General features: G+C 35.9%; 1 protein-coding gene across 4 annotated transcripts; it reads left to right on the forward strand.

Moving 5' to 3' along the window:
- The first annotated feature begins 4,523 nt into the window (after nt 1–4,523).
- On the forward strand, nt 4,524–25,341 carry prkcda (protein kinase C, delta a). 4 transcript variants are annotated; one of them, NM_214708.1, is given in 18 exon segments: nt 4,524–4,596; nt 13,155–13,283; nt 13,736–13,935; nt 14,010–14,076; nt 17,338–17,503; nt 17,590–17,621; nt 17,785–17,870; nt 17,953–18,082; nt 18,531–18,631; nt 18,741–18,828; nt 18,906–19,036; nt 19,126–19,299; nt 21,984–22,075; nt 22,206–22,268; nt 22,704–22,842; nt 23,545–23,733; nt 24,209–24,337; nt 24,423–25,341. In NM_214708.1, coding segments are annotated over 17 exon segments (2,055 nt in total). In that variant the 5' UTR covers nt 4,524–4,596; nt 13,155–13,174; the 3' UTR covers nt 24,582–25,341.
- Nucleotides 25,342–26,705: the final 1,364 nt, after the last annotated feature.

A 26,705-nucleotide genomic window follows, 5' to 3' on the forward strand; every position in this document is an offset into this window, starting at 1 on the left:
GCTGTATGCACTTTAAAGCGGAGATTATTATGTTTCATTAAAAACTGGTGGTCTATGGTTTATTTTGATGAGTAATTATAATATAGACAAAACTCCAGTTAAGCTATCTGCCTTCCACAAACAAGTGCTCATCATGGTCATTAATCTATAGGCATGATTTATCCCTACATTGTTGTTATTTTGGAATAATAGACAGTTCATACAAATGCCAATCTCTTTTTCTTAATTGGTTTGACAGCAAAATTATTTGTTTAGTCAGTTATATAATAAAGATAGTATACTTTTCTTACAATGAAGTCCTTTATTAGAAAATCTCAATAACCCAGCAAGTTTTCAACTGTTATTGGTTCAATTCCTGCAGAGACATGTTATTCATTCATGTTATTTAGAGGTATTAATAAGACCATCCTTCTGATGCATCGTCTTTTGATATTACTAAATCTTATGTCGGCATATTTTGTTTTACTAAATACCAAGAGTAATGATAGAGCTATTCATACTCTTTTCCAAAAAGAAATCATTACTGTACCTTATATTCAATTTTATTATATGTCTTTATTAAAGGGTGAATTGAAGAAAAGTGTGGCTGTTACCACAGAAATATCATGTTTGAAATAGAATTAAAGAAATGTCCTATAAACTCATCCACAGGTTTTATCCAGCAAAACATTGTTTGCAAAAATTTAAAAGTGGGATTGATGTAAATTGTATTTTTGTAACGAATATGAGGAGACAGTTTTACACTTATTTTGGCATTGTACATAGTCAGCTTATGGGGTGAGTTGCAAAATGTATTAATAACGATTCTTTTGTGTTCAAAACCTCTTTCATTATGGATAAATGTACAATTGGGCTTTACTTGATTATCCTAATCTAGAGGAAAATAGTTTTATTTATTTAACTTATGTTGTTAACAAAATTGTACATTCATAAATGTAAATTTACTAATATGAAACCAGATTTTAAGTTATTGATGACTGAAATATGCTTGTATAATACCAGTATCAACTCTCTAAGCAAGAAACTCGACCCACTTTAAAATGTGTGAACTCTACAATGTATTTCATTATTACATATGTTATATTACATTTTGTATATTTGTATTTTATTTATAATTACCCCCTGGTATGTACTGGTATGTACATTTTTGTATTGTAAAATGTTATTTGCTGTTCTTTAAATAAATAATAAAAATGAATATTATCCACGAGTAGGAGCTAACGTGTTTCCAGACTTGAGAAAACCTCACGAGCATTAAACAACCTGTAATGTATTAACCGATAGCAACTCGCCTGTACAGCTACCTCGCCATTCACTATATCTGACTCTGAATAAAAAGGAAGGAGGGGGTTAGCACAGTTTACAGACGGGACTACTGACATAAAACTCATCCTGCTGGATGTTAAATAGCCAGGTTAATCTAGTTTACGAATGGCTTGAATGAGCAGCTCTTATGCTGTTGGCTGTGCACCTTACTGGAACCTGACGTTGCAAACGCTGTGTAAGACACGTTTTCTGCACAAACTCTGCAAATCGGTATCATCTTTTAAATGCTGTTTTATTAAGGCAGTTTTACACATTCACCGAACAACATCTTCCTGTCCAAATTATGGCAAAGTTGACCATGAGAAAGTCATCCGCTGTCCCGAGGCTGTCATGTCTCTGCGACTCCTAGCGAACCCGGAAATATCGATACACTGCTTCGAAGGGCGCTTCCGGTGTGGAAGGTCTATACCACTGATTTCCTATCCGATCTGATATTAAATCAAATGAAGGCAAGCATCGGCAATATCGATCCGATTCCGTTACTGCCCAAAAATTGACTGTTTGGGAAATTAAAGTAACAAGTAATGTACTTAAAAGTGTCACTTTATACTGAATACGAGCCACATTACGGGTTATTCTTGTTTATTGTTTATTGATGAAGAATTATCATACAAAAAAGCGACCTTACATATTTATTGACAGCATCTGAGCATCTTAAAACGCCTGCCTGAACATCTTAAAACAACATTCACACATCTACATTTAGTGGCATGTTAATCCAGTTCCCATGACATAGACCTTTCGCTAAGCCCCGCCCTCCTTAGTTATTGTTGCTACGCCTGTCAAGCTTTCGTGCCTGGCACGGCTTTTTCGATGTGTGTGTGCCGGTTTCAGACATTGCCAGGGATTTAATGTCATTTTTGGCGAACAGGTGAGATATCCGAGAAAGCCGGAGAAAAAAGGACTGCAGTATGCATTACAGGAGTATATTCACCACATAATAGGCAACCGATTAGAGAATAAATCAATCAAATATGAAGCTAGCTTAGCCTAGCCCCCTCATATGCTAACCATTCAACAGCTTAGCTCATGCTCGGCAGGAGAGGTGACGTTTAAAAATAATCTAATAATAACAAATGAAACCGTAATTTCTCTATTTTTAGCCAAAAAGCCTAATAGATTAATTGGTGTACAATGGAATATAGCCTTACTAACCGACAAGAAAACACGCATGACAGTGCTTTTACATTTCATTCATAGAAAGAACAGCCAGAAAGGGAAACTGACACATAACAATGTACAGTTAGTTACCTATTACTGTCCATATGTTTGTGTGCTCTTTACGAATGACTGAAAAACAGCTGGGGGTAATCGCAGCTGCTCAGTTTGTGATCATATCTCGGCTTTGTTCTGTTGATTTGTAATTTTAAATGTTCGTAGCTTGAAATATATGGAAATATTAAGTTCAGTCAAGTTCGCAACAGATTCGCAGATTTGTATTTTCCGGATCAATAACTCGTGTCATTTTGATCTATTCGCTATTAGTATGACTACGTTACCAACGTTATGGCGAAGGCTTAAACGGAGCATTACTCATAATATCGAGCGAAAAAAAAGGAATAAGACAGCTGTGAAACATAACCTGCTTTGTGTTTTTGTAGGAAACAGTTTAGATCTGTTTAGGGTAAAAGGTTGTGTGTTATTGCCGCCTGTCTATCACTGAATGTGTCAGGAATATCAAAACAAAACCAACTTAGCTCCGCTCCTTTAGCGCTCCTCACACAGTTTGATCCACGCTGGCATTTCTCCTCTTGGGGTTTAGGTTTTGAAAGGGGAAAAAACTTTAAGGAGACCGGGTATCAGATTTGTACTATCCATTTGCACTCACTCGAAAGCTTGACAGAGCCCCTGCGTGTAGCTACAGTTGCTAAGCCACGATTGGTGGATGGCGGTTTTTGGGCGTGGCTTAGCGAAGGCTCAATTGTTTTTAACCTTTTTTCGTTATTTTATCATAGTCACAAAAAAAACCAAGACCCCTAATACAACCACATCGCCGCATTTTCTACCTCTGTACCTCCTCAGTGCCTGCCTGCTGCACTTAAGGACTGTAAAAGCACTGTCTGTCTCGCCTTAGCAGCACCTGTGCCTCTCCTTTCCTCCTCTTCAGTCATATTCTGTCTTGTGATTTCTATGTAGATGTTTGATTAGGTTTGTAGTATTACCACAGTACCTCACTGTCTTAAAAAACATGTGCCAGGTCAGCGGACTGAGTGGCTAGCTAGCGTGGTCTGCAGTTGTATAGTGCCATATTACGCACATGACTTTGCAGGCGGAAGAACAAGTAGTCCGACTAAGTTGGCATTATTCAGAGAAACTAGGGTAATTGTGGGTACTTTCTGCTGTATTTCTACTTCCAATAAAATACATATTTGCTCCAAATTATTGAAATATCGATATTTTGATAAGATAATCAATTCTAGAACATACAAAGCTGGTATCAAAGATATCAATATTTTAGTATCGATCCGCACATCACTAGTTCAGGTGTGTTTGATATGGGTAGCAACTGAAATCTGCAGGAAGGTGGCTCTCCAGTACCAGGGTTGTCCACCCCTGTTCTAGACCACGTTTGCAGTTTTTTTTTTACACTTTTTACCCGCGTTAACAATGTGCAATGTACTGTGGGCAATATCAGCGGTTAGAGTATGGACGGTTCTACACTTCAAACTTTTACCGGAAATAGTAAACCATCCGGGAACCTTTGGCATACCCTTTTCAACATACTATGATTTAGGACACACTAATTATGTTTTTTTTTTTCAAAATATTATTTAGGACGGATAAACTGCAAATCGAGACGCAGCATTGGTCTTTATCAAGTTTATTTTACCACATATTTGTTAAAGAGAGCACCAACATGCATAATATCAAATATCCCCCTCAGTGTTAGTTAAAATGAAGAGAAAAACTATAAATATATAAACGGCTTGCCATATGCATAACCTTGATATTGGGTTATCTGGAGGTACCCTGCCAGTGCACTTCACTTGAGCCTATCGCAAAGAGGTCACTCGCAGACACACTAAAGACAGATACAGATCGTACATACGCACCTGTTCTCTCAGTTCAGCGCAATATTAACAGGCATCCGAAAGCGCGCGACAGGCAGGCACAAAGGGGAGCGCGCGGAGGAAAAAGAGAGCACCTGTGCGACGTCACTCCGCCCTACTTTACTCAGAACTCCACGAGCCGTCTGTACTTCCTCAAACGGCTCAATCACAGAAGAAAGCAGGCGCTGCAGAGAAAAATTCCGTTTCTTCTGAAGTAGAGGTAAGCAGTTACATGGCACTTCTTGATGCCAATGTTTTTTAGTTGTTACAGAACTTTTATAATGTCTAGTTTTAAAGAGTTTGACTCTTTTTCTTCGTCGTTTTTCCCCCGATTGATGCGCTGAACAGATTCGAGCGCAGTGCAAGTACAACGGTTTGTTTGTTTTTCAGAGTTGGACTCTTTCCCTCTTGAAAGTTTTCTATGGATTTGTGTTTTTCAGGATATATTTAGGCTCATAGAATGATATGAAAAGTCAGTGTACACAGCAGACAACACTCGTGTTTAGCTGCTGTCTACTGGACCTTGACAGAGTCAGTTGTTTCTCACGTTATCGTGCTAGACGACACTTCATGGTTGTAAAAGAGAAAAAAGTTGTGTGACTCAAACCCTGGTGACCTACCTAGCAGCATTTTATACATGTCAGACAAGTTCTGTGCTGTTAATATCCTTAAATCATCATCATCATCATCATCATCATCATCATCTGCTCCTGTGATGGATTTTGGCTACAATAACGTTAGCTGGTTTGTAACAAAACGTAAATAGATGTTCAATATTATAAAAAATGTTATATCAAACTAGTCACTTTGTTATAAGGTCAGTTATATGCTGTTGTTTATGGTCTAAGTATCCTCAATTGCTGACATTGAGGGATCTAAAATACCACTGACACGCTCCACAAAATATCAGTGATTATTGATCTATACAAAACAGATGGAGCGTGGTTTACATGACTAAGCGCGCGCTTGTGTGTGTGTAGTGGAGAATGGTCGTCACATTGTGCTGTGATTATGTGCTGTTTTCAGTTGTTGGTGGTTTGAAGGCATATTTTGGTTAATTTTCATCAATATTAAGCCTTTATTATTATTATTACACTAGCGTGTTTAGGCTGATCTGTTGATTGCAGTGGAGACACACATCCTGCTCTGTGGTTGAACAGTTTACACATACCACTCTTTCATTTTGTTCTTGAGTGTCGATAGTTCCTTCCTGCCCTGTACATTAGAGAGTGTATGTGTGACTTTGGACATGAGTGATGAAATCTGCTTCTCAAAGTTGCCTTGAACAAACCGTAGGATCAAATGATTATTTTTTGCACATTTTTTAAACAACTGGTTAAAGTGTGTTTTTGTATTAAGAATTTCTTCAGATAGTAGTGGCAGTTAATACACTTGTGTTTGCGCTAGTGCCCTGTGACAGATCGTTCTATGCCTGTCAGAAAAAAGTAGGTTGCATATGGACAGTGTTCACAAATAGGGCTGGTCCTGTGTTAAACTGTTGTTTATTTTAATGATGACTATTTTTAGAATTTCAATAAAGACATTTATTTTAAAATAATTCTGTAATTGTTTATTTTTAGAAAACGCAAGTATATTTTTGTTTGTGTGCTGTATATTTGCTGTCGATGACAATTCTTCAGAATATTATATTTTATGTTGTATATCATTAGTATGCTATAAAAAAATCGAACATTAGCTTGTATTAAAATATATATCATTATTAGTCAATATGGAAAAGAATTATCGAGATTGTATTTTTGCCATATCCCCCAGCCCTATTCACAAATGTCCATGAACATTTCTGTTGTTGAAAGCTCTGTCACCATCGTAGAATGTGGATGATTAAGCTATACTCCTCACCTAAACTCAGGGTTAATGTCCTTACTTACTTATTTGTTCTATTGTTGTCACTGATTGCATGAGCAGCACTCTAGAGTTGTGCATTCTCATATTATAAACTGCTCTGGACTATATTCCTGAATGTACTTTTTGGGAGTATGAAGTTAAGATTCAATTCATGTTTGTTGCTTTATATAGCGCTTTCACAATGTAGATTATGTCAAAGCAGCTAAACATAGAAGTTCTAGTAAATTAAAACTGTGTGAGTTAGTTTTTAGAGTTGAAGTTCAATTCAGTTTGGTTTAATTTTCACTGCTGAAAGTCTGAACACTGAAGAGCAAATCCATTTCATGTGCAGCTCCACAAGTCCCAAACCATCCAAGCCAGTGGCGACAGTGGTAAAAAACTAACTTTACCAATTGACGAAAGTGAAGAGAAAAAAAAACTGAGCCTGAGAAACCAGGCTCGGTTGGGCATGACAAATTCTCCTCTGGCCAAACTTCTTGTGCAGAACTGCAATCTAGTGCCGGAAGCTGGAGAACAACAAAATCTCTTCACATATCAGGTCTCACACCATGCTTAACTTTTTGTTAAACCCTAGTAAAATTAATGCTTCACATTTTTGCTCTTTTTGTTTTTGTACTCTGCAATTCCTTTTAGTGCTGGGTTGCAACTTAAAGGGCATTTGCCACATAAAATATATGCCAGAATAATAGGTGGTTTATTCCGCTGTGGTGACTCCTGATAAATCAGGGAGTAAGCCAAAGGACAGTGAGTGAATGCTGTACTTCAGTGTCAATCGTGTAAACAAATATATGCATGACTATATGTGGTGTTAGAATGTTAGCTATTTACACCGAAACGAATGTCAATCACTCCACGTTTCTTTTGTTTTATGTTTCAAGAAGGTTTTGTATGTGGTTAATGACTTACACTTGGTTTGTAGATGGTTGTCAAATGAGGCCATCATCTATGATCTAAAATCTTCACTCGAAATTTGTAGAACATATCAGCCTTAGGGTTGTCGATGAGCAAATTTAACCACGGGTTATTCGACATGTAACAACACCGGTAATACCGGTATCACCGTGCAGGTGGGGGGTTCCTCTTTTCTTTCTTTTAAATAGCTTATAAATGCGTGCGTATAATACTTTCACTTTCATTTTTGCTGCAATTGTTTGAATGAACGAATGTGATGAATGTTAGAATGTTTTTAAAATAAATAATAAAATACAATAGAAAGATAAATAATTAAATTGCACAAAGTTTAAATAAGAATAAACGAATGAACAAGAAATAAATATAAAAGAAAAACTTTCAAAGTGACATTACAAAAATGACAGGTCGAAACAGTCTTTAAAAAAAATAAACAAAAACGCTATAAATTGGCATTCATTAACAGTGCAGTTTACATGCTCTTTGCCAGGAATCCTGGCCAATATGTTGACCATCTCTGGCTTAAGATGGGATCTTGTGGGGCTCATTATGTTCCCCATAGTGCTGAACACACTATGATGATCACTCAGATGCGCAGCTTGTTGCGCACACGCAAAGATACTTTTTTGTTACATTTGCCAACAGAGGGAACATATTGGTTTTCTTTTGTTGTGCTACCTGACTTCAATTTCTTACTGTATTAATTAGTCTAATGCATTATATATTAATAGATTAGTCATTATAAACAATCTTTTATAAAATACATTATTAATGAATCTATAGGCTATTGAAGAATAAACTGAATATGAAATATGATCCTTGCATAATGATCACAACTAAACAAGCTAGCACTCATTTTATATATAAACTTTAAATAAAAAAATGAAAGAAATGTTAAGAAATGAAACATTATGTAAAAAATCTAAAGATTACAGGCTCAGTTTACAGCTTTGTAAAGATCAGACAGCCTAAACAGATCACACAATCTCAATTAACAACATGTAAATGTATAAATATTTTGATAAGTATTGTTATGGAATATTTATTACTATATGATCTTGCTTTTTTGGTTATATCGATACCAGCTTTGAGCTCGCTCTTACAAGAGGCAGTTGACAGGCGCTGCATAGGTGTCTTATGCCACTGTCAGTGGCGGATTACACACAGCATACCCTGGCAAGATGTTTTATTTGTTGCCGATTTGCGTGTTGTTCCTTTTATAAAATAGCTTTAAGTTAATGTTGTCTATCGAGTAATATAATCTCCCTCAGAGATATTAGAGTTCAGTAATGTGGTGCGCAATATATAACCGTTAAGGTACGGTTTTTAAAGAGAGCGGCCTCTGTGATAAAAGACGCGCACACAGGTTACACTCTTGTAGGCCTATCCATTTTTTATATATATTTTTTACATAAAACGCATAGTAAAGTGCAAAAAAGAAGAGCTGAACTTCGGAAAAAGTGCTCACTGCGGTTGCCGCGATGGTTGCTTTGTTTCTCTGCAGTTAGCTTGTCAATGGCGCGGCATTGCTAAATCACTCTTGTTTTAATAAAAAATAAAATATTTATTATTAAACATTTGTGAGATGATGGTCGCATGATTTTTAAAATGAAAGTATGCCTTGTGTTCATGTTTTCGTCGCAAGTAAATTATTACGAATTATATTTTCCATTTAATTCAAATAAATATTTAATTAAAAAAATGGTGGGGATGGTGTCACAATGGAAAAATGATGTAACCGGTATCACCATCAACACCATCTATCGTGGCAAGCCTAATCAGCCTTCTTCAAAAAAGCTGCACCATTTGAAGAAAATCAATGTGAGACCAGTTTCAAGCTTTGCTGTAGTCCACTGATGAAAATTGTAGTGTCATCCACTCTTTGTAATGTTTCAAACCTGTATGTATGACTTTATTTTCTTCTGTGGAACAGAACTTTCTTCTGTTGGTAATCAGTTAGTTTCATTTCCCATTGTATGGGCATGAATTTCAATTAATGAGAATGAAAAAGGTTGTATTAACATTAACATGTTGACTTCTGTGGTTGGCAGATGTTCAGTTTGGTTTGAAATAAGGCTGCACAAAATTTGACAAAAACAAAGATTGTAATATATATATATATTTTTTACGATATATATTGCGATTTATTGAGTAAGGGTGTAATGGATCATGGTTGATCTGTAATTTGTATGGATCACAACCCATGGTTCCGAACACATGTGATTAATAATTTTTTCACTGGTAGATTATCCTAAATTTTTAACGATCGCAGAGAGATCGCCTCTTGCATCATTCAAATCACATGTATAAAAGCATTAAGGCGTTCCTGTAATATATAATGATGGAAGCAGTTGTGGTGGATTATTCGGGATGTATTGGGTTTCTTAGAAGGTTATTAATTTGTGGGTTATTAAAGGTGTTTTCTGTGACTACATGTTTAGCCTGCATTAATGCATTCAGTCAAAGTCCCTTCAACGCAAGTTATTTCACTCAGTGACCATCTTTGAAACGCCTCTTGGTCAGTATGCATGGGCATTCCGTTTGAGTGGGGAAACATTAAATTCTTGTCGGCTTAGTTCCTTTACCAATCCGGGGTCGCCACAGCGGAATAAACCGCCAACTCCAGCAAGTTTCCACGCAGCGGATGCCCTTCCAGCCACAACCCATCTCTGGGAAACATACACCCACACACTACAGACAATTTAGCCTACCCGATTCACCTGTACCACATGTCTTTGGACTGTGGGGGAAACTGGAGCACCCAGAGGAAACCCACGCGAATGCAGGGAGAACATGCAAACTCCACAAAGAAACCCCAACTGAGCCGACCTTCTTGCTGTGAGGCGAACGTGCTACCCACTGCGCGACTGCGTCGCCATATTACATATTATGAATAACTAATAAAGTTAAACCACAATTGAAAGTATGTGCCGAATTCTGATATTTTCTTACAGTAGTAGTTATATACTATAGTTTAGTTTCATTTCTAAATGTTTGTATCAAACAAAATTAGCAGAAACTCGCGTCTAGTCCAAGCCCATCCCCCAGAGATTTGTCATTCTATACCGATCGCTGATTGGCTCCTGTACTAGAAAGTGGGTTTTATTTGCCATATAGTAATCCCTGATTGGCTCCTGTACTGGAAGGCGGGGCTTCACTCGCCATATTGACTGTTACACTTTTCCCCGTTAAAAAGCATGTGATAAGTCTTGTGTATTCTGTAGTCTTTGATTCAGTGTAAGCTGTACGATTAATCATTAAAAGATCAGGATCCCAACACCTTGTAACATAAATTATAAATGATGGGGATTTGCATATGTTTATTAATCCTTTGAATTGCTGCATTCAAATCTGTGTTTGAAAACCGCAAAAATCAAGAAAGAGTTTCAGTCTTTAGTTTACAAATAGTCAAATAACACAGACGTACTGGGATAACAGTTCATAGTTTAGATATAACCACTGATGGTTATGGTAATGATTAAATTCACTGTCCTGTGCATTTAACTTGACACTCAAAAATGAAAGTTGTAGGCAGCAAATACATTATGTAACCAATAGGTGGCCACTGAATAATTCTTCAAAAATGATACATCTAGCAATGAAACATGCAGTTTTAAGAGTGAATAATTGAATAATTTATTAAAAATTAGACTACAAACAAATATGGGTTGTACAAATTATATTGTTAGATTTATAAATTTAGCGCTATCAACAATAGTAGTAGTAATATTTAGTAGTTCTGAATATTTTACAATTTATTTTTGATTTAGCTGATTATTTCTTCATTTTATTTTTAATAACATTAGTTTCAAAGTTCAGTTTGTTAAAACCAAAAGTTTCTTCCAGTACTGTTTTTGTAATGAATGGAAAACAAATTACATTTGTCTCCTCCCCTTTTTGGCTGATCCGAAAAATGGTCCGATCCATAATTAAAAAAACGTTATGTGATCCGAACTGTGAAATTTGTGATTGTTACACCATTATTATTTAGTGAAATTTCACCAGATTCAATTAATTTGGATGATTTTACAAGTGAGAGCATCTTATAGCATATTGCAATGCTATAAATATATATTGTGCAACCCTGACATGATAGTGAGTAGATGTAAATATATTTTTAAAATACAGTCTTACCTATCCCATTAAGTTTCATACTTGGGATTAGTGGTTTGCTAAAGTTCCTAGTATGTGCAATAACAGTAGTGATGCTTGCCTAATAAAGCCATGAACACACAAACAAACACTTACGCCCTTATGATTGAGTTTCAGCACCTATTATGAGTTATCATAAGGCTTAAGAGTGCAAAAACACTCTTAACACCTAAAATTTTTATTGTGCAAATTATTTTTAGAAAAGCACATGGAGCTTGTTAACCACACCTGCCTACCCAACATCACACCCTCGATATCTCTCATACAGTAGCTTGTGTTCTCGTTTACACACTTGTACTAACTGGCTAAAGGTAGTTGAAGAATTAGGCATAAACAGGATTGTGTGTTTGTGTGTGTGTGTGTGTGTGTGAGAGATCATCTTTGTAAGTGAGAATCGTGTCATGGATTTTCAAAGTCGATTTTGTACTGTGCTGCAAGCTTGTTATTGACAGATTTCCACACTACTAATTCACTATGGCTCTTACATGCACATATACATAAGAATTAGTTGCAGCAACTTGCTTGAATGTTTCTGTTCTTGTTTCGACATGCGCACTTCGTAATTAAAACCACAGCAGAGAAGTGCATGCATGGGTGTGTTCAAAATGTCTCTCTCCTTGCCTTTCTTCTTCTGCACACTGTGTAGTAATACAGTATAAAGTTCACTGCAGCAACTGGCTGGGTTGCAGTAACAGCCAGAGTCATCTCATTGGCTTTTAACAGAAGTGGGGGTGGAGTCTTGATGTTATACAAGACTGATCAATTTTGGCCTTAATTATTACCATAACCTATAAACCTCATATGGGTCATGTTCCAAATGTTCGGATCAACGATAATAAAGTACAATAATGCTATAAAACACTGATGATTGATGGAAATGTTTTACAGATGATGTTATAGGAGCTCTTTTTTTAACTTAATGCTGTTGCGTGACAGTTAAACCAAGAAACATATACTCACTCTTTATTAGCTGTTTGAAGATAGTATTTCAGATAGCAGTGCTTCACCTTTATTTCTAAAAGGGGTTTTCATAAGTGTGTGCTTAATAGAAACTCAAATTACCTATTCAAAGTAAAGAAAGTAATATACTTTTACTCTTAAATTATGGAGATACTAATGATAAAACTTTAGTTTTGAGGGTCTTCGTTATGCCACTTCTAAAGAATCTGTTAGAAACTTTTTAAATTTTTTTTATTTCAAGGTCACTGTCAGTCTGATCATTATCACACATTGCTTTATGTACCAAAATGAGACCAGTGAAGCGGCAGAAAAGCCACTGCTCTTGAGAAAATGCAGCAAAGCGTTCACTCTCATTTACATCTGAAGGGGGCGTTTACATAGAAACCTTAAAGGCACAGCAGTGAAAACGGCTGCTTTAATGCTACAAGTCAAAATGAGGGTGGATGATTATTTTTGTTTTGGTTTTATTACAAAACTTAAAGGGCTGGTTCACCCAAAAATGTAGTACTTTGGAAGTTGTCTGTGTTTTTTATTAATATAGATACAAATGATAAAATATTTAGCTGGAAAGTTGACATTCATGGATTCATACAGGGTTGGAACAAGTGAGCAAATCATGACAGAAGTTTTAAATATCTTTAAATAGGGATTTATAAAGCTGTTTGATTTAATGATACAACTGACATAGCAGTTCACCAAAATTAATAATGAGACTAATCAGTTTCCTCTGAAAGCTAATTTATAGCCTACTATCTGACTAAATCTAGTTTTGGTATTATGATTTTATTAGTCATAAGCTGAAGCTTTTATATCCTGTAATGATGATGCTCTTGCTTTTTACTCAACATATCTTAAAGTTAAAGATTTTTGGTTGTCTGTGTCTTTTTTTAGGCTCTGCCTGAGGGGTTGCCATGGCCCCTTTCCTGAGAATTGCATTTAATGCCTATGATCTTGGCACATTCTCGCCAATGGCTGAGGCACCATTCTGTGCAGTCAAAATGAAGGAAGCTCTCAGCACTGGTGGGTAAATATGTGTGTGTGTGTGTGTGTATGTGTGTGTCTTTTGTAACGGGGGTTTCAAGTGCATGGCTATGTTTGGAATGGCATATTGCCATGCTTCTTGTGCTGTTTTTGCAGTGTAGTCTATGTACACAGAATAACATGCAAATCCTCCATCTGCATAGAACTGGATTACCTTCTTCGTTTTGCCAGATGAGAAACCGAGGAATGCTGCACGCCATATTCTTTCCCACATTACAGTGCACCCTGATTTGACCTTCATGACCATGTGACTGAAAACGATATCACTTGCAGTGTTTCTTATCATGTTTATGGCTGATTAGTGCAAGAAATAAAGTGTAGTTTTTGGCAGGCTACTTCTCATACTACATTTAGAAAGGACTAGTGTTTTGTTCAGAATATTTTCCAGTAGATCATGCCTGATGATAAAAATCCCTCTGCTTTTTTTTAAGAGAGAGGAAAAACCCTTGTCCAGAAGAAACCCACCATGTATCCTGCTTGGCGATCCAGTTTTGATGCGCATATTTTTGAAGGACGAGTCATACAAATACTACTCATGAGAACTGCAGAGGAACCTTTAGCAGACGTTACTGTTGGCGTATCTGTGTTGGCTGAAAGATGCAAGAAGGCAAACGGGCATGCAGAGTTTTGGGTATGTAATCATATGGTTATATTTGTGAATGTGACTTTTTGCACAGGTAATGTTATAAACTATTCTTTTTTTAGGTTGATTTGCAGCCTTCAGGGAAGGTTATGATGTCTGTACAATTCTTTTTGGAGGATTCAGATACAGGTAAGACATGACTGTACTCGAACTAGCAGTGTTTCTAATAGAGAGTGTGTTTACCAGGGCTAGTTGTGTTTCCGTCAGTGTGTGTTGGTGCACATTTTGAAGCATGAGAAATGAGTGATGAAAATGCCAAATTCTGATTTAAAATATCTTAAATCACACACAAAAAATATTTACAACCCATAAACCCTACAAATACACAAGTCTAACTTTTTCTGACCACTGTGGCAGTCATGTCCAACAAGGTCTACAAGGTGTGGATATTGGTGTATGGTAAAAGCTCCATATTTAAAGTGTAATTCAAGTAGTGAAAGTATAGATATGCTAATAAAATCTTTGAAAATTCTTTAACTAAATCTATAAAAAATCTTTAACTGTTCAGTGTGCTTTTTGTCAACTGATGTAAGAAGTAAGCTCATAAGAATCTCCGTTCAAAAAAAAACTTTTTTTTACTCTTAATTGAGGGGATTTTGCCAAAAGGGTTCATGCAAAAATGGGTTAATGCAAATAACGTCATAATTGTGCCAAGTACAATGCGATCCTGGATTATCATCTATGTTGATAATGGAACATCATTTTGTTGGAAAATTTTATCCATACTTATTCCATAAACCCAACCAAAACTGGAATTGAAAATCAGAGGGGAGTAATAGTTGAATAACAATCATGTAGAAGTGCATAACCCTAACTGTAAGCCTCAACCTAAACTATATAAACAGCAAACATATGCCATAATTCTGATTGGCTGATTGGAATTTTGTTCCAGAATCAACATAGATGTTCATCGAGGAGCATGTCCTACTTGGTGGAATCAGGTTAGGGATGGAAATGCATTTGCTGATTGAATTTGGATGTAGCGAGCCTTACATCTATGTGAATAATCAGCTGTATCAATTGTGCTTGCCTTGTTTACCCTTGGTTACTAGGGTAAAAAGATTTGCCTTATGTTTGGATAAAAACCCTGCTACTGACATGCTTGATCAGGCCTTGTAGTAGCTTTTTCCAGGGCAATGGCCTTTAAGGTTTTTATTGTGCTGCTTACCTTGGTTCAAAGTTTGTTGAGTGGTCATGACCAAAGGTGGAGTTTACTTCAGGGGTTCATGTTTTTTTTTTTTACTTCATGTTTTTTATAGTAGGCAGCTAGTTGACCTCAACATTGACAATTAAAACTGTCAGAAATATGCATTTGCCTAATATGACAGAGTTGCGATCAGATGGGAAACGGTTCTGATTTTCATATGAGGCTGAGATGTTTTTGTAGATTTATCTTTTGCATTTGGGATGATACCCAATATGCTCATCAATGTAGAAGAGGTTGATTGAAGAAATTGGGAAGTCTTGTATGACTTAAATCATGTATTTCTTTGGTTTTATATTTCCTCTGTCTCTTTCTTTTGACTTTAATACATAATTTTGTATTTCCTGATTTATAAATGATATACTTTACTCATATGTTTACTACTATGACACTTATGTCTGAAGTCTGTATGCAAAGACCAAACTTTCACTTCGGTCAGGTTCATTTTGTAATTTAGCTAGTTTTCATTCAGCTTTCCCTTCCTTGGGTTGTATTACTTTGTTCAAAGGAGCAACTGTACAAGGCTACTGGTTTGACAATAGAAATGATGCTTGATTTTGGCCTTGCTGGCAAGACCCATGTTTTTTCATCCTATCCTGCCTGTTGTTATTGTTAGCTTGTTCTATAGCAGTTACACTACAGATGACCTGAGTTTGAGTTTCCTAGTCTGTCTCCTTTCTCTTATACTAGGCTTTCAGTCTTGTCTACACATTCCTGTCACAGTCATTTTAAAACTATTATATAAGTACTAGATATAAAAGGAGTAGTTAAGCATTCAACTTGAGTTAGCATTTCAATAATGGGAGTTTCTCCAGTATCAGCCTTTAGCTCTTCTGAATGTACATTTTCCCATTTTACCTGTTTTAATGATAACCAGTTGCTGATAGTTGAGGGACGCGCCACTCTTATGTTCTTCCTCCTTCCTCTATTTTCCAAATCGTCCAAGCGTTCACCTCTAGTGTCTGTAATTTACCCTTGACTGGGACAGCAGCATCTTTTACTGCAGAGATTAGGTTCTCAGTTTTGGTGATTCGTTTTTTATGGTCATCAAGTTTTTCGTTCTGTTGCTGCAATAGTTGAGAGAGTGGACTCAGCTTTTTATTAATTATTTTGGAAATGTTTCTGTGATTTTTCGTGATAATCTGCTGCATGCCAGGTTCAGGAACACTGGTGTTCGCATCCAAAGTGATAGAAAGTAACCGTCAGAATGATGATAATGCTGTGTCTCATTTGCTTAAGTTTTTTATTTATTCATTTAGTTTTATTAATGTTCCACTGAGGTATGACGATCGGTTGCTTCAAAAAGTATGTGTCTATACTCATGGCAAAGTTTGCTCAACGCAACACAGAAGATAATGCGTTCCTGCATCAAAAATAATGATAATTGAATCTCAAAGCATGCACCGTCTGATAAGCATGAGCCAGTATAAGCTTCAGACAGTATGACAACCTTAGATAAAAATATCACAATATTGTGATGAATGCTGTAAAATATAGCATTTTACACAATATGCTTCCTTTCAGGAAACCTTAATAATATTTTGGAACAGTAAACATGTCAGGCTAAATAATTAAAATAAATCATTGACTGCTATCTTCATTAGTTTCAAAAGCATATATTTCTTTATAACACATTAAAAAAAATCTTACACAATACACATACCTTAGGATTGATATAACAGAAAATTTTAGTGGTTTTAAAACCTTGACTTTTTCAAACCGCGGTATACCTTGAAACCGGTTATCGCCTCATGCCCACCGTCTGATAAATGTAACCATTCTTTAATCCGCCATTTTATATATTTACTCTGGTTATATGTCACTCTTATCTGATCCTGGTGTTTGGGTGTGTGTGAATCCATTTGGACTCGCTTAAATTTCTGTCACAGGAATGTCTGTGTTTAACGTGTCAGAACAGCTCATCCCTGCATTACCCTGTCTTCAAGCATGCTGTGAAGTCATGTTTAGCTTTAAGAATGCATAATGTTCTGCTTTTAACTATTCGATGATATTTACTCCTGCTATTAATTCATATAATGCATTCTTGCTGAATACCAGATAAAATAAACTTTAATTTTGAAAAGTTAAAAATAAAACAAAATCCTCATTGCACTTGTTTCTTTTTTTTTAGTTAAATAGTTAAATTGATTGATTCTGTCCTGCTCTTCTACTTTCTTCTCTTTCAGGCTCAGTGTGTCGTCATTCAGTAGTGGCCAACGAAGAGATACCAACCCTCAACCGCCGTCGTGGAGCGATTAAACAGGCCAAGATTCACTTCATCAAAAACCATGAGTTCATCGCCACCTTCTTCAGACAGCCCACCTTCTGCTCCGTCTGCAGAGATTTTGTTTGGTCTGTCTCAAGTGATCAGTCATAAGTCATAAGTTGTTTACAACCCAGGCGTACTTATAATTTTGTCTTTCTTTTTTGACACTCAGGGGTCTCAACAAGCAAGGATATAAATGTAGACGTAAGTATATTGTGCAGAATTTCACCCACATATAACAATTCATACCTGTTTTAGTAAGTATGTACCCTGAAAGGGCAAATAATTGCTTTCTGTGTTTTAACTTGCAACACACACAATCTCTAAAGGCCCGAAAACACCTAAAAATACTGATTTTCTTCTCCAGAATGCAATGCAGCCATCCACAAGAAGTGTATTGATAAAATTATTGGAAGGTGCACTGGCACTGCAGCCAATAGTCGAGATACAATGGTATGTACTGTTGCATTATTACTTTTGCTATATATATTTTTAGATTTTAAAGACATTATTTGAAGATTGTGTGTGCCTGCAGTTTCAGAAGGAGCGTTTTAAGATTGATATGCCACATCGCTTTAAGACTAACAACTACATGAGTCCGACTTTTTGTGACCACTGCGGCAGTCTGCTGTGGGGTCTTGTCAAACAAGGCCTCAAATGTGAGGGTGAGTCTACCGTCTGTGGATATTTGTGCATGTTAAAAGTGCCATGTTAAAGTGGAACTGGATCATTTTCTGATGGTGTAAAAAATACACAATTCAAGTAGTAAAAATACAAGTATGCTAATAAAATCCAAATGCAGTAGAATTGTTATTGGATTTGGATTTCATCTCTTGAGAACAGTTGCAATTCCCAAACAAAATGGTATGATTTGTGAATTTATGTTAGAGGTTAACTGATAAGAATCAGAGGTGATGATTTTTCCTGCTCAAAACAATGAAGAACAACAGGTTATTATGAAATATGATATTATTCTCTTGGATGTAAACGGTTACTAACTGGCCATTAACTGTTTAAACAGTTGGGTAGCCAAAGCCATTTTTGTCATGTGATGTACAGCAATTTATAATGTTGGATGTCGGCTGATGTTTGTAATGGTTTCTTCTCTTTCAGACTGTTCCATGAATGTCCATCATAAATGCCAGACTAAAGTGGCTAACCTGTGTGGCATCAACCAGAAACTTCTGGCAGAAGCTCTTACTCAAGTCTCAACTGTATGTGTGGTTGTTTGCCCAAGAACAAGTTATGAAAACTTGATTCAAATGCTACAACATGACCACATTAAAATACTGAAATAATGTTTGTATGTTTGTGTTGTCCTAGAAATCATCCACCAAGCGACCTGACAACAACACACAGGATGTTGGTGTTTACCAGGATTTTAATAAAAGCCCAGGACCTGATGTTACTGGTGAGTCTGATTGTGTGTTGTTTAAATGTCAGAATTCAAAACGAGATTCTTAATTGAAAGCAATTTGATATTTTCAGATGGGACTCCTTATGGTCATATATGGGAAGGTTCAAGTCCTCGTCCTCCATCTCGAATCACCCACCAAACACGTATTACTGCTGAGCATTTCATTTTCCATAAAGTCCTGGGGAAGGGAAGCTTTGGCAAGGTTACAAAAATTCTCTCATTTAGTCAAACACAATTAAATCAATGTGTGCTTAAGGTGTCACACGAACACATGGTGTCTCTGTTTGTCAGGTGCTGTTGGCTGAGCTGAAAGGCACTGGTGAATGGTTTGCAGTGAAGGCACTGAAGAAAGATGTGGTGCTGATGGATGATGATGTGGAGTGCACCATGGTGGAGAAACGTGTACTTGCTCTTGCCTGGGACAATCCCTTTCTGACACACCTCTACTCTACATTTCAGACCAAGGTATACCAAATACACAGTTACACAAACGAAACCACCAGAAGAAAAGCAAACTCCAGTCTTTTTACACTTTAAAATCCACATTATAATGACTTTAACAAAATTTCAGTTCATTTACAGCAGGGCTGGCCAATCCTGTTCCTGGAGATCTACCTTCCTGCAGATTTCAGTTGCTACCCATATCAAACACACCTGAACCAATTAATTAGGACCTGAACACCACGTGATAATTACAGGCAGGTGTGTTTGATATGGGTTGCAACTGAAATCTGCAGGAAGGTAGCTCTCCAGGAACAGGATTGGTCATCCCTGCTTTACAACATCTGTATTAAACAGGAAATATTGTGTTGTGTACAGATTAGAGACAGGTGCTTGACATTAACTTTTCTGATCACCAGCCACAGTGGCTAGTAGATTTCCAACATTACTAGCCACTCGCCATTTTCACTAGCCACACTTTTGTTGTTGAGAAAATATATTTTATATCTTTAAATTTGAACAAGATGTTGTGTTGTCAACATGCCTTCTCATTCATTTCACTTTTTGCGTGTGTTGTGCATGAGCAGATTGGTTGTGTCGCATTGCAATTAGTTTTTATTTCACATCACTTTTCAGGGCTCAAAAGGATTTACCAAATTTATCTCTGACCACACTAAAAAATAAATAAATTATTTTTTCTTATCCACAAATTTTAAATGCATCAAAACAAGCAAAAGGTAGCTGTATACTTGCACTTTTAATTCAACAACTGATCTTTAAACAAAATGACATTTAAAAAAAAAAGAACTATTATGTAATTAAAATATGCACAGTGATCTGACCTGCCTAAAAGTCCCAGATAACCAGTTAACTACAAAAAAATGTGGGGTTAATCTCATATTAATATATATGTGTATATGTGTATTAATATATATATATATGTGTGTATGTATGTGTGTGTTTGTGTGTGTGTGTGTGTGTGTGATAATTAAACTATATTAACAAAAAATAACTAAGCAAAAGAAAGCAGATGAATTGAAACGTACCCTGAGTAATAATGAAAAGATGATCACCTGCACATGATTAATGTTAGGCCTGCTAATCTGTTCAAAGAATAATTAAAACGAAAGCAGTGACCGCTGTTGCTTACAAAAGGATATTTTTGAGCTCTTGATAGCAGCAAGACTGTGTGTGCACGATCATTGCTTTTTGTTCAGTCTATTTAAAAAATATTGGGCCATCCTTATTTTCAAATCCTGCTTTTAATAAAACTACAATTTAAACATTATTTTCCACCAGCCGAAGTGGCTAGTGGGAGTGTCTGTCTAACCCGCATGTCTAATATGCTTGCATTTACCTGCATTTGGCAGGTTAGCGGGTGTTAATGTCAAGCCCTGATTAGAGATAACATTTAACAAATTTAAAATGCATAATTGTTTGTACCATAAAGCAGTTTATGCTATATATAAGAGTTTATATATTTACTCATTGATTCTGAACACGGAAAGTAAATATTTCCAAGGCAAAATAGGCAGAGTCCTGAAGTCAGGCCTGCCTATTGTGTTATCAGCGCAGACCAATGGTTGTATAAAGGCGTTTCCCAGCTGAAGCAAGGCAGAATCCTGAAATGAACTTTACTTTGGTCTGCTTTTCTCAAGACAACATGAATGTAGTTTCAAAGCTAAACACAAGTATAGTTAGATTTTAATTGAATAAAAAGGCAAATACATTTGTCAGGAATTTTCTAAGAAAGAGGCTAAAAAAGCTTTTATACCATGGAAATCTCATTAGTTTAACACTTTAAGGGGATAGTTAACCCAAACATGAAAACATACTTCCATTTTACTCCCCCTCACATTTTAAAGAATGTATATATTTTGAAGAATCAGTATCCATTATCTTTAATAGCGCTATGGCTGCCTGTTTCCAAAAATATGCTTTCTTGTTTCATAGAGGTTTGGAATCGCTTGAGCTTGATTAAATGTATGCTCATTTTTGAGTGAACTATCCCTTTAACCACAGCTTTTCATGGTCTACAGGGGGTCTCAATCTTTACAATACCAAACAGCAATGTATATTTGTATATACAGTAGGGATGCTCTGATCAGCATTTTTTCAGCCGAGAAGGAGTACCGATTCCTTGTCATGTTGATTGGCCGATACAGAGTACCGATTCTGATGCTTCAAGCTTTATAATGCATAAAGCACATTTTCCCTCCAAGTATACTTAAGTGGAGATCTCCCCTTACCAAAGAGAATAAATGAAGGATGTTGTATATAATCCCTTAAAATGTTAATTATAACCATTTAGTGTGGACATGTCAGGATCAGAAGCACCTTTACAGAAAATAATAGTTAAAACTGATTTAAAAAATGGTAAGAAAATGACCAACAATGCAATTTAAGAACATTGCAAATATTGGAAGAAATTGTGTGTCAATCAAGAAAAGTTTGGAGCGCATATTTGATGCATAAAAAGTTAAAATGTACACCTATATACATATTTGTTTATTATTAAATATTCAAGTTTTAAAAACAAAATTACGTTTTTGTTTTTTTTAATTCTATTAAAATCGGTTCATGAGACAGGCCAGATTGTCAAGTACTGATTGAGTCATAAAATGTGATCAGAGCATTCCTAATATACAGTGTATATTGTTGTCGTGCACATTTGCTAACTGTTATAATACTTGCTTTATCTTAAACAGGAGCACTTATTCTTTGTGATGGAGTATCTGAATGGAGGTGATCTTATGTTTCACATACAGGAAAAAGGGCGTTTTGATCTGTACAGAGCCACGTATGTAACGCATGCATACAAAATATTTGTAATTACATAATACAAATATAGTTTCATAGCCCTTGATTTTTCTCAGCATATGTGGCAAATATAGCATCTGAATAATTGAATTCAACACTTCTCCTGCCAGGTTCTACGCCGCTGAAATAGTGTGTGGCTTGCAGTTTCTCCATTCCAAAGGCATTATTTACAGGTACAGACAACATTACACCATAGTTCAGTTCTGCGTTCATTAAATATTGCTCTATGGGAGAATTTAAGGTAACTCCTTAAAATAATGGCCCATCAGTTAATGTTAATTACCAAACAATTAATACATTTATTATGGTATTTGTCTTTGTTAACATTAGATAATGTTATTTCAGTTTAATAACGTTAGTCCATGTTAACTGACTGTGCATTAACCAATGTTAACAAGCATGACTTTAGATGTTAATAATGCATTGGTTAATGCTGAACTATGATTCATGCTTTACAAGATTGTTCATACTTTAGTTAATGTTAGTAAATACATGAATTAATTGACCATTATTACAAAGTGTTACAAAATTTAATGAATGATTTTCTAATAGAGAATAAAATGGGTAATTTGAGCTATTGTTTTGTTTTGTTTTTGTTTTTTTGGCAGGGATCTCAAGCTGGATAATGTGATGTTAGATGGAGATGGTCACATAAAAATAGCTGATTTTGGCATGTGCAAGGAGAATGTGTTTGGAGACAATCGGGCCACAACCTTCTGCGGAACTCCTGATTATATTGCTCCTGAGGTATAAATTGCTATTTCACAATAGCTGTGCTTCCATCCAGAGGTGATGGTTTCCAGACCAAAGTCCATATTCTTGCATAAAACATTTGAGAATAAAACACTGTTTCCTTCCCGTGTGTTCAAAACAATAAATTAGTAACTTCCTTGGAAACTAGTGTGATTTATATCTGGTTAATAATGATAGTTTTTGCAAGCAGAGAAGCCACTTTAGCTCAATTTTTGTTCATAGTAAAGAAGCAGCAGACGACACACACTCTGCTATATATCTATATGCTATATAATAAACTCTGTCATGTTATATTATGTTTGGATTCAACACCTGATGTCAAAATGATTGTATAAGACGATATACAAAATCAATTTGGGGATGGAATTTTGCAGATGGTGTTTGCAGAATTCCTAAAACATTTGCTTTACTGGTTATTGTGATTTTGCAGTCACGTCATCTGTTGAGGGAAATTTTACATGACTGTTTTTGAGGCTCATACTGAAATGTATTCAATCATAGTTTATGCATATTTTTTCTTATGAAATAAAACATTTATCCTACTCCGCTGTGCGCAAAAGTATTATGCGCAATCTCTCTGCCAAAACTCCACAATGTACATTAAAGTAGGTGAATAGAAACATTGCTATTGTTTCACACTCAAATCATAGACTGCCTCGTCTTGACTTAATCTGTTTGTGTGTTGAAAACCCCCAGATTCTGCTCGGTCAGCAGTACTCGTTCTCAGTAGACTGGTGGTCTTTTGGTGTGCTCGTCTATGAGATGCTCATTGGTCAATCTCCATTCCACGGCGATGACGAGGACGAGCTGTTTGAATCGATCCGAATGGACACACCTCACTATCCTCGCTGGATCTTACTGGACACCAGAGACATGCTAGAAAGGGTATTTAAAATACATTATATAAATAATTAGAAATTCAAATGGGTGGTGCGGTGGGTCAGTGGTTAGCACTGTCTCCTCACAGCAAGAAGATTTTTGGATCAGTTGGTGTTTCTCTGTGGAGTTGCATATTCTTCCTGTGTTCGTGTGGGTTTCCTCCGGGTGCTCTGGTTTCCCCCACAGTCCAAAGATGTGTTATAGGTGAATTGAATAAACTAAATTGGTCGTAGTGTATGAGTGTGTGTGAATGCGAGAGTGGAGAGTGTATGGTTGTTTCTTAGTACTGGGTTACAGCTGGAAGGGCATCCTCTGCGCAAAACATATGCTGGAACAGTTGGTGGTTCATTCCGCTGTGGCAACCCCTGATAAATAAAGGGCACAAGCCAATGGAAAATGAATGAGAAATTCAAATAAAATGTCTGCAGTTACATTTTATTAATATTATTTATTTATTTTTTTTTTTTACATCTGTTCTCAGCTGTTTGAACGTGACCCATCACGCCGTTTAGGGATTGTGGGTAATATACGAGGCCATTCATTCTTCAAAACTGTCAACTGGGCTGCTCTAGAAGGGCGAGAAGTTGATCCTCCTTTCAAACCAAAAGTGGTATGCATTTTATTTTTTAACCTTTCATCTTGTTTCTCTTTTTTTGTGTCTGGTTGCTAGTTTTTCTGTTTGCTTCTGATTGCAGAAAGCTCCAAATGACTGCAGTAACTTTGACCGGGAGTTTTTGAGTGAGAAACCTCGTCTCTCACACTGTGAGAAAGGCCTGATCGATTCTATGGACCAGTGTGCTTTCGCCGGCTTCTCATTCATTAATCCCAAAATGGAGCATCTTATTACAAAGTGACACTTCTACAATGGGGTCAGAACGGAAACGATCTGTTATTTTCACGTGATCAAAGTACTGAGCCAGTTTATTGCTCACCACCAAACTAACCATGAGCACTCCTCTCTAAAAAAGTATCTATGTCTAAACAGGCTGTCAGAACACCTTTATAACCTAATAAACATTGCAAACTTTCTAATGGTGTGCCAGAAAAAAAACTCAGCCTCGTTTCATTTTAGGATGCCCCAATCTCAGTGCAGTTTTTAACTTGTCCTTGCAAAGTTAGGATGTCTAAAAATAACTCTGCTGGGTTAGTACAAACTTGACAGCTGAATGCAGGGAGTGTGCTGGTAGTTCAGTTTGGGAGAAGAGCAATTAAAAGAGTTGTACAAATACATAATAGGTCAGAGATTATATAAAGGTGTTGTTTAAATCAATATGTGCTTGCTAGTCATGGATTATGTTGTACATTTTTTCGGTGATCTGTGTTTGTGAGTATTAATTACGGTCGTGCAAAGGATTAAGCAGCATTTGTTGAATGTTTACTTTGTGAGTGTCGAATGAAAATATCTGTGTTTTAATTAGTTTGTGTATATCTGGTGCAGAAACATAGCCATCTTAGCTCTGAGAGTGTCACCCGTTTCCATGTTTTAGTGTGTATATTGTTGCATTGTTTTTATAAGATGTACTTATTAAGAGACTACATGAACAAACGTCATACAGGACTCTGTTTTAGGATGAGAAACTTCACAGGGTCTAATAAACATTTGATGGTGAAAAACACTGGACTGTGCTTATTATTATTTATGCACCGTAAAACCCAATGAGTTAGGACAACTCAAACCGTTTGAGGAAACCGATTATAACAAACCATTTAAGTTCAAAAACTAATCCTAATGAGTACTGTGAACTTAATCCATTTGAGTAAACGAAGCAATTTGAGCACAGTAAAACCCAATAAATGAAGAGAACTCAAACCATTGGAGGAAACCGATTGCTACAACCCATTTGAGTTAAACTAATCTATATGAGTACTGTGATCTTACTCCGGTTAGGTTGATGTAATGAGATATTTAACTCTTTACCTTCAACATTGAGTTCAAAACTTTTTTCAAATGAGTAGAATAAACTTTCAGTCAATTTTGAGTTTACTACACTCATTACATTTGATAAAGTTAACTTGGGTTTTACAGTATATATTTACTGGTTTAGTTTTTTAGCATGTCCCCTACTTTCCATATTTCAATTGGTTAATTTTTACAGTTTAGTAAAAAAAAAATTTTGTACATTTTTGTGGGGAAAAACCCCTGAAATATTCAGTTAATATGTAGAAAATAGTCATAATAATCATAGTTTTCTGGTACACAACATAAATGATAAATATTTTATATTTTAGTGTTCAGGGGTTATTATGTATTTAATCAATTATCTAATTAACTCATTAAAATTGTTTTTGCGGAAAGTTTATTATATTGTAATGTTAAAAAAAGAATGAACTGTATTTTCTTTCTCTTTGTATTTTAGACAAGTACAAAATAATCCAAATTATGTGAAATTGGGTTGTAAAAAATCTGACAGAATCAAGTCTTTAACTTAAATATGGGTTATTTCCAACTGAAAATGTCTTCATGTGTTTCTAATCGCAATCAATGGTCTACAAGTTTCAAGTAGGCTAATTTAGATACTGTGTGCAGTCAAGAACAAACTAAAGTCATTAAAGATATAATATTATTAGCATATATATATATATATATATATATATATATATATATATATATATATATATATATATTATTAGCATGTATTTGTGAAAAGAATGAAACGGACATTTAAATGTCAAATTTGTACAAAGACGATCACGTAGTCACACGTTAGATTGTTTATTTATCAACTGCATCTGCTCATCCTTTACTTGTCAGTATTTAATTGAATTTTGTATCACAGAAGCCCACAGTGTGCAATTCTCATGGAAATTCTAAGGACAATCTTTCAGCGTTTTAACTTTACCCCCCAAATTCGTGCTAATTTATTAATCGACAGCAAATTTTTACATTAATTGTAACTGTTCAATTGATCATTGACCAAAATTGGTTTTAAAGGTGATAAATGGTGTCGGAGCACCCTCTACAGATCAATGTTTGCAAA

This window comes from Danio rerio, chromosome 6, assembly GCF_052040795.2.
Source record: "Danio rerio strain M-AB ecotype USA chromosome 6, GRCz13ab, whole genome shotgun sequence".
Classification (NCBI taxonomy): Eukaryota; Metazoa; Chordata; class Actinopteri; order Cypriniformes; family Danionidae; genus Danio; species Danio rerio.

Excerpts from the sequence above, each read along its gene's own strand:
- prkcda (XM_087255090.1), top strand. The coding sequence starts at position 13,175 with ATGGCCCCTTTCCTGAGAATTGCATTTAATGCCTATGATCTTGGCACA. Across the intron at positions 18,829-18,905 it reads CCCAGGACCTGATGTTACTG|ATGGGACTCCTTATGGTCAT; the intron begins GTGAGTCTGATT and ends TGATATTTTCAG. Across the intron at positions 19,037-19,125 it reads GGAAGGGAAGCTTTGGCAAG|GTGCTGTTGGCTGAGCTGAA; the intron begins GTTACAAAAATT and ends TCTGTTTGTCAG.